Source organism: Physella acuta, unplaced genomic scaffold (genome assembly GCF_028476545.2).
Source record: "Physella acuta isolate Inbredline_101_S28 unplaced genomic scaffold, ASM2847654v3 ptg000284l, whole genome shotgun sequence".
NCBI classification, from domain to species: domain Eukaryota; kingdom Metazoa; phylum Mollusca; class Gastropoda; family Physidae; genus Physella; species Physella acuta.
The window spans coordinates 1,033,195-1,046,029 of NW_026731803.1; the positions used below are offsets into that span (position 1 = coordinate 1,033,195).

The 12,835-nt window shown below is 38.3% G+C and overlaps 1 protein-coding gene across 1 annotated transcript in view; it reads left to right on the top strand.

The window, feature by feature from the left end:
* The window catches only part of LOC131939607 (suppressor of lurcher protein 1), a 156,743-nt gene that overhangs the window by 103,294 nt on the left and 40,614 nt on the right, over positions 1-12,835 (top strand). Inside the window, exons 6-9 of the mRNA XM_059298014.1 lie at positions 3,035-3,248; positions 3,685-3,699; positions 7,080-7,240; positions 8,237-8,317. Coding sequence (XP_059153997.1) covers positions 3,035-3,248; positions 3,685-3,699; positions 7,080-7,240; positions 8,237-8,317 — 471 coding nt within the window. The remainder of the gene's footprint in view (positions 1-3,034; positions 3,249-3,684; positions 3,700-7,079; positions 7,241-8,236; positions 8,318-12,835) is intronic.

Sequence of the window (12,835 nt, forward strand, 5' to 3'; positions counted from 1 at the left end):
ACAAGACGCACCAGCACTTGGTACAGTTGCTAAGTTTCAATGAATTTACAGACCATTTCAACAAGACGCACCAGCACTTGGTACAGTTGCTAAGTTTCAATGAATTTACAGACCATTTCAACAAGACGCACCAGCACTTGGTACAGTTGCTAAGTTTCAATGAATTTACAGACCATTTCAACAAGACGCACCAGCACTTGGTACAGTTGCTAAGTTTCAATGAATTTACAGACCATTTCAACAAGACGCACCAGCACTTGGTACAGTTGCTAAGTTTCAATGAATTTACAGACCATTTCAACAAGACGCACCAGCACTTGGTACAGTTGCTAAGTTTCAATGAATTTACAGACCATTTCAACAAGACGCACCATCACTCGATGTACCACCAGAGGACAACCATCAACAACAAAATCAACCTCAATAAAACTCGTGGCCTCAAAGTCTAGAACCTGGCCTGGCAATTCCAGAAACAAAAGTGCGACAAATTGACGTCACACGTCAATGATGACCTAATCACTCAGCCAACAGTTGTCGACCGGCAGGAATCCTCCTCTCCTCCCCTCAACGGTCGTCTGCGGTACTCACAGAACCACCCCTCCCCACCCACCACCCTTCCCCCCCCCCACCCCCACCCTGCGTATTAGCCGTACTCACTATGGTACTTCTGGGAGGCTGCTCGCTGTTTTCTACACAATTGCCAAAACCGTTAACAGCATTAGTGTTCCAGCAGGAGGAGTAACTCTTACTCAAATTAGACAGAGTAGCTGGGCAACTATCTCCAAACAGTACTTGTCATCAGGCGAACATCAGCTGTCGCTAGACACAAACTCTCAAGCTGGGTTTGTCTCAAAGTACATTTTCTCCAACGTTCTAAAGTGTACAAACTTTAAACCAACCAACCAACAGCGAACACAAGGGGCGTCTCTAGGACTTTTATTTTCTACTAGCCTTGATCGATCTGACTGTTTTCACTTTCCGCTCCAATGGTGCGGAAGATCTAAACCACCCCCACTGCGCGCGCTTCGAGCCAAGGATCGTGGCGTCATATGCAAACACTTGAATGGTTTCCGGTCACGGCACCATCGACCATCCTGTTCTAGCACTGTCACTCACCTGTGAAATGTCACTGGCACTGTCACTCACCTGTGAAATGCCACTGGCACTGTCACTCACGTGTGAAATGTCACTGGCACTGTCACTCACCTGTGAAATGCCACTGGCACTGTCACTCACCTGTGAAATGTCACTGGCACTGTCACTCACCTGTGAAATGCCACTGGCACTGTCACTCACCTGTGAAATGTCACTGGCACTGTCACTCACCTGTGAAATGCCACTGACACTGTCACTCACCTGTGAAATGTCACTGGCACTGTCACTCACGTGTGAAATGTCACTGGCACTGTCACTCACCTGTGAAATGCCACTGGCACTGTCACTCACCTGTGAAATGCCACTGACACTGTCACTCACCTGTGAAATGTCACTGGCACTGTCACTCACCTGTGAAATGTCACTGGCACTGTCACTCACCTGTGAAATGTCACTGGCACTGTCACTCACCTGTGAAATGTCACTGGCACTGTCACTCACCTGTGAAATGCCACTGACACTGTCACTCACCTGTGAAATGCCACTGGCACTGTCACTCACCTGTGAAATGTCACTGGCACTGTCACTCACCTGTGAAATGCCACTGACACTGTCACTCACCTGTGAAATGTCACTGGCACTGTCACTCACCTGTGAAATGTCACTGGCACTGTAAGGGCACTGTCACTCACCTGTGAAATGCCACTGGCACTGTCACTCACCTGTGAAATGTCACTGGCACTGTCACTCACCTGTGAAATGTCACTGGCACTGTCACTCACCTGTGAAATGTCACTGGCACTGTCACTCACCTGTGAAATGTCACTGGCACTGTCACTCACCTGTGAAATGCCACTGACACTGTCACTCACCTGTGAAATGCCACTGGCACTGTCACTCACCTGTGAAATGCCACTGACACTGTCACTCACCTGTGAAATGTCACTGGCACTGTCACTCACCTGTGAAATGTCACTGGCACTGTCACTCACCTGTGAAATGTCACTGGCACTGTCACTCACCTGTGAAATGTCACTGGCACTGTCACTCACCTGTGAAATGTCACTGTCACTGTCAGCCACCTGTAAAATTCCACCCATACCCTCAGGCACTCCCATGTGGTAATCATGGGACTTCAATCGTAACCTTTTGGTGAACCGGCTAAGCGCCATATGAGCCGTTTACTCAGATTTCAGCATGTATTTCAGCCTTGAATTGCATCAGTAGCCATTATCCATCTAAGAACAAATTACAAGGCAACAGTTGTTTGATTATGGAGTTGTCTCTCCTAGATGGGATGCTACCCCCAGCAATCGAGCCTCTCCTAGCAGAGTTACTGTCCCCAGCTATCAAGACTCGTCTGTCCGGGGGTTCAACTCGGGACTTATCAGCATCAGCTTAACTAAGCCGACCACGCCGAAACGTTAAATTTTAATCGATTTCAAACGCCTAGCTCATGAATTTTGTGAATGTTTCTAGAGAAAATATATTTCTGTAATTATAAAGAGAGAGGACGCTGTGTTGTTCCCTCTGTCTGATTGTGTCTAATCACTGTTGTGATGTGTCACCATGCCGCATCCCCCCGCCCGTCACGCCATAGTCCCCTACCCAATCCTCACTACAAAATTAATCCTAACTCAGTGTTAAACTAATCCCAACTCTGATTTAATCTAGCCATAATTCCGATTCAGCTGATCACAACCCTACCATCACCTAACCCTAGCTTCACCTAACCTTCACCTAACCTTCACCCAACCTTCACCTAACCTTCACCTAACCTTCACCTAACCTTCACCCAACCTTCACCTAACCTTCACCTAACCTTCACCTAACCTTCACCCAACCTTCACCTAACCTTCACCTAACCTTCACCTAACCTTCACCTAACCTTCACCTAACCTTCACCTAACCTTCACCTACCCCCATCTTACTGTTGCAGGAAACTACACGACCACAGGGACGAGGGTGGACGACAGGAGCTGTGTCTACGACTTCCACAGCAACAGCTCCCACACCAGCGGCCGGTTCTTCTCCCCCTTCTACCCACAGAACTACCGGCCAAACACGGCCTGCCGGTACCGGTTCTTTGGTCAGCAGGGCGAGATCGTCAAAATCGTCTTCACCAACATCCAACTCCACCACATAGATACAAGGTCAGTCCACTTGCAATACAAGGGAAACTACTCCCCGATTAAATCGTAATACTTGTTATTGGGTTGAGTCCCTTGGTACTTTGGGATTCTCCAAATGTTTCTCGTTTTTCCGATGTTTTGTACTATTTTAAATTTAAAACTCGATTCGTTGACGTTTAGGCTAGAAGTACAAATTAATTTAAAGATCGTTACGTTAAATTTGTTTGCAATTATTTTTGTTTTGTTTTGCGTACTATGTGTTTCGCATACGTTATATTGAATTATAATGGAATTTTTTTTATGTTGTTTCCAGAAAAAAAAATAACTTGATTTAGATTGAGCTTAGTACCCGGGGTAGTGTTTATTGCTACGAGTCACGTGTTCGTTCGCCTGTTTGTTGATTGAACTCACTCACCTGACGGTAATTTTTGTGACGTTTTGTTTTTCTTCTCTACAGCTCTCATTACTACAGGTAAACCACGATCCTCTTTATACGTTTTCCACTAACCCTAACCCAAGCTACTAACTAAAGTAAACCACGATCATTTTTATACGTTTTCAACTAACCCTAACCCAAGCTACTAACTAAATCATCAAGCATTTACTTACCCTAACCCTTGCTACTAACTAATAACATACGGTTTTAACTGACACTAACACTATCTAACTAAAACAACCATAAACCCAGTCATTACGAAAATAAAAACAAATAAAATTAAAATCCCTCAAACAGCCGTTGATAATTGCGTGAATAAATAAATGTAACATTATTAATAAAAGATGCTACTAACTTAGTAAATTAATTACATTTTCAAATTTTAAAAATTTGTGTTGACTTAAAAAAAAAACTGAAAATATTTTCAGGTTATACCTAGTTTTACCTAAGCACTATAACATTAAAATTTGTCAGGGTTTCAAAGAGAGCATTATAAACATGGTTTCATTCGAATGTTTATATTTTGAAATAAAACAAACAAATCGAAAAGATAAACACGGATTGGATTAACACTTCCAAGGCTTAAATGTAATATATTTTATTCGTTGCTTAAAAAAATGTTTCGTTAATTTAATTTCAATTAATTAATTCCCTCCATTGGTGCGTTGTATTTTTACCTCGGGGGTGTATTATTATATCAAAATAAATCAACTTTTGTCAGGCTTTCAGATAGTTTGTTCGCAGAATATTTTTAGATCTTCGAATGTGTCATTAACGACGTAATAACAGGTTAACAACTTCAATTTTCTTTCAGTCCTAACTAACATTATAACTTACCTGTAATTTGTGCATGACATTTTTTAACAGCTTCTCGCTATTTTGCGTTTCGCTATACTATTTTTCCTGTTTGAGATAATTCTATTCTGTTGTACGTGCGCTTACTCCATATTTTGATCATTTGTTATTTTCTTTCAAACCAAATGAAATTTGTAAAAATTCAATAATTTTGTCGGCGACACAAAAATACGAAACAATTCCATCAAAAAACATAATTACAAAAACTTTATTTTAAAAATATTTTTTATCTAAATATAATTTACTTGCGGCATTTTTTGTACACTCTTGCTTTTAAAAACAGTTGTTAATTTATGTTCCGGCAAGTATTTCATTTTGCTAATCAAGTAAATTAATTTAATGGTGTTAAATTAAGTTAATGGGTTTATTTTCTGCTAGATAATGCAATATTTGTTATATATTTTTTATGGGAAGAAAATGTACCAATTAAACTAGAGTTCAAACTAATGAGGATTTTTTTTTTCAGTTTTCGAGTTTGCCGACATATTCTTTTAGGTCGTTTAAAATTAGTTTGAATTAAAAATTAGGGTTTCCAATTTGAATTGATCTAGAGAATGTATCGATAACTTGTAGCGAACACGTTTTGATTTCGTTACGAACACATCAAAATGTCGCGAAAACATTGAGTGTGTTTGTAATACTTTTTTTTTTTAATTTAAGTCAGATTTTTAAATTTCTAATTGTCTACAATGAGTGGAGAGCGAAGATACAACACAATCTTGACTGCTTGTGTGTTTGTGATTGTTTGTATGTCATATGCGTTTTGGTGCTCGCTTTCTGCTTGCCCAGTGTCCAGTCAATGACAGACAGTTGATGTCCAGTCAATGACAAACATTTAATGTCCAGTCAATGACAGACAGTTGATGTCCAGTCAATGACAAACATTTAATGTCCAGTCAATGACAGACAGTTGATGTCCACTCACTAACAGCAGTCATCACTCAATGACTGAGAGCTGATAAATCTTGTCAGTCAAATTTTCAGACCACCTGACTTTATTAAGTCATGTTTTACGAGCATCCTTGTTCGTATTTGCAATCATCATGAGCGGATTTGTCATACGTTTTTAAATGTAGTTCTAAATGTTTTATATCCTTTATTTAGAGGTTTGTTTTTAATTATATATTTTTATTTTGTATTCTGAAGACTAAATTGTTTTCAAAATTTTACGTGTATTTTTGTACTTTTTTGTATTTTTGTACTGTGTACGTTCTTGGAATAATCCTGTTTTTTTGTTGTTGTTGTTTTTTAAAAAAACAACGTAATGTATTTAAGCTTGCTCTTTTCTGTATCTGTATCTGTGTTAGCGCCCTATTCAAAGAAGTGATCTGCTTTCAACGTCTTTGTAATCATGTTTTTATAATAAGTAGGCCTACTAGATGAGTAAATCTTGATTACATAGGTATTTGTTGAATATACTCTCGCGGTATAAAGATTTTCTGCTGAAAACGGTTGAGAGATAAAATATTTTGTAGTGGATTTTCTGATTAGTTTAATTAAAGTAATGGTAGATACCAAGTTGGTGAAGTTATATAATAATGTACGTAATGATTTCTTAAATATTCTCGCCCAGAACACCCGTGACTACAGAGTTATCGTTATTTGATGTGGCGTTTGCTGATTTCGTGAAAGGAATTTCTTTTTAGCCATTTGGTTTCTGGTAGATTTTGATTTAAACAAAAAATGATTACCTTTAAATGGGTATCGATCTATGACATCATTTGGCTGATGTTGCTTTTTTGTCTATCATGAGTTCTCGAGTTACTTATTCCATGTTTTGTCGACATCTAGGCACTTTATGTTTTTGAAGATAAAATCAGAGCACAATTTATTCACTTGAAAAAATGATTTGTTTCTGTGTTAGACATAGACTATAATTGAAGTAGTTTGACAGACTCCTTGGTCAAAATAACTTGTGATTGGTCAGGATAACTTGTGATTGGTCAGGATAACTTGTCATTGGTCAGGATAACTTGTCATTGGTCAGGATAACTTGTCATTGGTCAGGATAACTTGTGATTGGTTAGGATAACTTGTCATTGGTCAGGATAACTTGTCATTGGTCAGGATAACTTGTGATTGGTTAGGATAACAATGATGAACTCTATCCTGCCGAACATCTGAATATAACTCACAGGAAGATAATCTTGTAGAAAGGTTTGTTTAGAATGTGGTGTTTGCTCTTGTGATGCCAATCTCAGCTCGCTAGTTGAAGTAATGGTTGAGTAACGTTATAATCAGGTGTGTTTATACCGTATATAACCACATCATATGCCATGTTGTGTTGTTACCCCCGTCATCTGATGTCGGGTTGTGTGTTTGCTGTCAAACAACGCCCGTGTGTGTAGTACCTGTCACACAATGCCCAGGTGTGTTGTCAGTGGCATCTGTTGTCCAGATGTGTAGTACCTGTCACACCTGTGTAAGTGTGTAATGTCCGGACTTGCCTTTGTTGCCTTTTGTCCAGATGTGTAGTCAATGACATGTCATGTTTCTTATGCCGTCTCTGTCACCTATCGCCCAGGTGTGTCAACGCTTGACCTGCTTCCCTCTATCCCCAGTTGTCTAGACAGCCCTGACGTCATCACGGTGTATGACGGCATGGACGAGAAAGCGGCCATTTTGGCCACATACTGTGACGTCCATAACTCTGAAGAGGTCATCTCTCAGAACAACCTCGCCGTTGTGGCCTTCAAGTCGGACGATCATTACGAGAAGCAAGGTCAGTCAAACATGCCCTCGTTATATATGTCAAGGTCAGTCCCACGTGCCCTCATTACATACGTCAAGGTCAGTCCAACATGCCCCCTCATTACAGATGACTTAGTGAGTCCACAGTGACCCCTCATTACATAAGACATAATCAGTCCACAGTGACCCCTCATTACATAAGACATAATCAGTTCACAGTGACCCCTCATTACATAAGACATAATCAGTCCACAGTGACCCCTCATTACATAAGACATAATCAGTCCACAGTGACCCCTCATTACATAAGACATAATCAGTCCACAGTGACCCCTCATTACATAAGACATAATCAGTCCACAGTGACCCCTCATTACATAAGACATAATCAGTCCACAGTGACCCCTCATTACATAAGACATAATCAGTCCACAGTGACCCCTCATTACATACATCATGGTCAGTCCACAGTGACCCCTCATTACATAAGACATAATCAGTCCACAGTGACCCCTCGTTACACATATCTTCTAGCATTTATCACAAGATTTATAGTCCTTAAATGCAACAACATATCCCGTATTTGTAAAAAGAAAAATATACGAGATAATCGAAATATTGTTTTCTGTGTCTTGTACACCACCACTAAACCTCGGGTTTTAATGTTTCTTTCAAATGTCTAAACGAAGATCAACATTTACTATCCACGCCGTTTTGAAAAAAAATTTAACATATTAACACTTTTAAGTCTTCGTCGATTGGCTGAGGATACTAACACTAAAGTTAGGGTTTCTTCCAAGGGTTTAACCCAACCCCAGGGGCATCGGTCTGTAATCGGGTAAAAATAAAAGCGACTAGACATAGTACTGAAATATATGGTTTGTATGTCAGAGAGACAGCTGATCTCTTCATGGTGAACTCTACTACATATGCCCTATGGACTGTCACGTTAGGAATGGTGCTGCATGTTGATGTAATAAAATTTAATTACAGAATCAACTGTTGGTGTCGTTTATTTTCCTCACAGGTTTTGCAGCTACATATGTATTTCAAAATAGAACACCAGGTACAAGAATACCCAAGTTTCACAAATCTACAAACTATTCATGTAAGTGCTGAATTTTTAATTTTCTAATCAGTCAAGAAAGTCTAGATTTTAATTTTACTAGTAAAGTAAGTATATTGTTCACAGTATGTCACACCTAACAAGCACTCAAGTAAGTCAATTTTTTGAACAACAAAAAACTGTGATAACTGTTCTCACGCAATGACGTCACTAATTGTAGGTCAGCCTATTTTCTACTGGTCAGATGTACTCACTAATTACACACACGGCAGGAAAGTTTATATTCGTTGACTAAAATTCTGACTGTAGAAAATTACGTTGTTAAAGCTAACATATTTTCTATCAATTAACGTTATGGGGTTGTAGTATATGTGTTATGTATGTCGTGATTTGATCCACAGCTCACGTAGGATTATATAGATGAAAACAATGTGTCCTACGCTTGTTACTTGTATCAAACTTCGACAAAAATTTACGAATGGCATTCTCTTACAATAAAATGAAAATGTGTTCACGCACGCACATACACGCACATACGCATGCACACAAAGCACATACACACCACACATACGCACATACACATTTACACACCTACACAAAACCCGCGCTACTTAGACATTGCATGAATTAAAAGATATTCTAGCACTGACCAATAGAAATACAGAACCTCAATTTTACCGTCTATATTTACGCAAAGCTTTCCAGTTTATTATTTGAAAAAGATACTTTTATCAGTTGATATTTGTTGACATAGACCACATTAAACAAAAGAAGCATCGAATTTGAAACACAGCAGGCTGAGTTGTTTAACAATTAAACTTTCGCTCAGCTAAAAAAATTTACTTGACTGTCCAGTATTTTATCACAAAAATGGCATCGATTGATCAGAAAGTTCGACATATAACCAAGTGTTGCGTCCCCTTATGGTTACTGGTATAACGTTATTTTCATAAACTCTGTGTTAGTGTGATATTGGTATAACTTTATTTTCATGACCTTTGTGTTTGTGTGATATTGGTATAACGTTATTTTCATGACCTCTGTGTTTGTGTGATGTACTGTCAAAATTGAAAATTTTTTAATAAGGAAACAGTGTTTGTTTTCCTTTGATAAGAAGCCACTAAACAGCTTTAGCGGGGATTGTTATGAGAGGCTTCGTCTGTTTGGATTTTAAAGTTTTCTCTTTCTTAAGCTGCTCTTTGTTAAGAGGGCGTGCGATTTAATTTTTTTCTATTTCTGTTGAATGTTGGGTGTTTTTTTTTTCATTTTGTTTGCTGCCGTCTTTCTAGACCATTCGATTCCCGTCTAACCGAAGGCGGATAACCATAGAGTGAAAATATTAACAAATTTAATTTACAAATCTGGCGTCACAATAAAAGTAAACCTACACAATTATCCATAAGCTGAGCAATGCAATATGCAGCACCGATTGTTTTATGTTTTGTAGTGACGTAAGGTTGGTCAATCACCTGTCTGAGTTTAGTCATGTTACTTCGGCTAGTCTTCTTATGGGTCTGATGTAGTGATTCTACTTTCTTCAGTCTTTTTTTTTCTCTGTTGTAGTGACGTTAGATTGGTCACTTGTTGTTTCATCTGTGTGGGGTAGTGACGTTAAGTTTGTCAATGATTAACTCCCTTGGTCATGTGATAGTTATTGTGTACTAGTGAGATAACACAACACTGTAACATGTAAGCAAAACATGGCATGAGAAAAACCCCACGTAGTTCGCTAACAAGGGGAAAGCACCGTGAAAAATTAATTGCTGTTCAATTAAACTTGATTAACGTACTTGCTTTCTAAAATCTTCTTTCAAGTTGATCCCTTGTCAACACACCAGTTCCTGATATTTGAAGATGTGTATCGTCTTATAGTTAAGATGTTTGTTGTCTAACTCAACTAGATGAAGCGAATGTATTTCTCGCTGTAATCATGTGCCCAGCATTATCCCTTGCCCTATTCTCCATACTCTCTCTAACAAATATATCGAATGAATTTAGGTTCCATATTGTAAAGTATTTCCCTTTAAGAGATCATAAAGCTACAGACAAACCTTTCGTGACAAATCATGCGGTAAGAGTGATATCTCGTGTCAATCAGTGGCTTAGCTAGGGTAAGGTAGGTGGGGGGGGGCGTACTTACATGCTACCAAGCGGTTTGATCATCGTGTTCTGTCTTCAGTTTTAAAAAGTTTAATCTGTTCCCCAGTCAACAGTTCCCGATCTGAGACCACTCACTTCTGATGCTTGCTTCACATACCAAAACGACACATGTTGTAAATATTCTTTTTGTTTAAAAACGACACTTTCTTCTGTTGATATTGACATGAATGAAGGACAAAAAATCGCTACATTATATAGAGTTTAAATGTCACATTCCCCCCACCCCACCCCACCTCCCAACAACCTCTAATACAATTCATTTGATACTTTATCAGTAAAAGATTCAATGCAGTGTATGTTCATATATTTTATGTCATTTGTTTCCTTAGACAATAACAAAACAAAAACGAGACATGTAATATCACATAAAGACCAACTTAACAGAGCAGTGACGTTGTGAATCTTAACGTAGAAAACGATTTTTTCATCATATTTGTAACAAAACTGACACAAGACCGAAACCATCCCAGACACAAGACAGTCGAGACACACAGGACAACACAAACACAGAACACATAAAACAACATGCGCAACGGAAACACATAACACATGGTACAACCTGCACAACACAAACACAAAACACATAATACATCCTGCACAACACAAACACGTAACACATAAAACAACTTACACAAATCAAACACAGAACACATAATACAACCAAAACATGTCACTGTACCACTGCCATCCCTACCTAACTATGTGCTTGTATTTATCTTAACTGTACAGTTTCCAAACATACATATGACATGGCATACAACAATTCAATCCCAAATTAAATCCAACCTACATCTAATCATTAATGTAACAATAACGACAAATCCAAATTAAATCCAAACTATATCTAATCATTAATGTAACAATAACAACAAATCCAAATTAAATCCAACCTACATCTAATCATTAATGTAACAATAAAGACAAATCCCAAATTACATCCAACCTACATCTAATCATTAATGTAACAATAAAGACAAATCCCAAATTAAATCCAACCTACATCTAATCATTAATGTAACAATAAAGACAAATCCCAAATTAAATCCAACCTACATCTATCCGTGACGACAATTTATAAAAAAAAAACACATCTGGGGGACACGTTTAAAATTTTTAATTATTTCCGCTCGATAAGCATTTATTTTATTTCTGCAGGAAACCCTAAAAAAAGAAAGTGCTCTTCTTCTCTAATTTTTTTGTTGCCATAATGTGCTCCTTGTTCGTTAACACTGTAGTTTCCCCATGTGATGGGGTGGGAGGGGGGTGTTGTCCCCACGTGTTGTTTGTTTTCTTTCTTCTGTTGCCCATCCAATCAACAGCCGAGGACATAATTCACAGGAACTTGTCTTACAAGATAACGGCACTCCAGAATTTTTATGTCCCAACATTTTGGAGGAGCAAGCTAGTGGGAACTTTATTTCGGTTGTCTTACCCTTGTCTGGTTGTTTTTCGGTTGTCTTACCCTTGTTTTGTTGTTTTTCGGATGTTTTTCTCTTGTCCTTGTTTGTCCATTGTATTTCCCGGTTCTTTTTTATTCTCATTTACCTTTCCCTTTTGTTGTTGTAAATGTAAGTATTTCTGTAATTCGGATACGAATAGATAGTTCTTTTATTGTAGATCATCCAATTCGTGTTACAAGATTGCTTGTTTTTGTTGACCTAAGCTTAGCGAACTGAGTATAACACGACCCTACAGCACCTGTACATAGCTACACCTACTTTACAACAGATCAGAACATCATAATATGTCACCACAAAAACATTACATGACCTCACGCTGTAAGTCCCAATACTGACATAAAATATTTCTTCATCACTCTCAACATAACCTATACAACTTTCTATATCTCGCCTATGGTTCAGCTTGCTTGCCCAAGTCTAACTCAACCATTAACATAACGTGAACTGATGCATCTTTTATTCGCTTCATCGATTAGCGGAGACTAAAATAGAAAGATGCAAAGTTCAAAGGTCAGAGCCTGAACTTAACGTGGTTGAATATGACCTACCAGTACCCGGGATACTGTAGCCAAAGTTGTGTTCCTTGTTGGGATGGGGGCTGTACGGAGAGTAAATCCTAGCTCGTGATTTGACGGCTCATCAAATGGTAAACCTATCGCCCCCATGGACCTTTAAAATGAGAACTGTCTCAAGTTAGGCTACAGCCATTGGCGGCATTACGGTCCTGTCGCTTTAGATTACAAAACTTTGAATGTTTTAAGATTACAATTTTTCGATCCTATTAAACTTTTAACACACTCTCTCTCTCTAATATCTATATCTATATATATCTATCTATATATATATATATATATATATATATATATATATATATATATATATATATATATATATATATGTACATATATATATATACACATATATACATATAAGCTTTAAT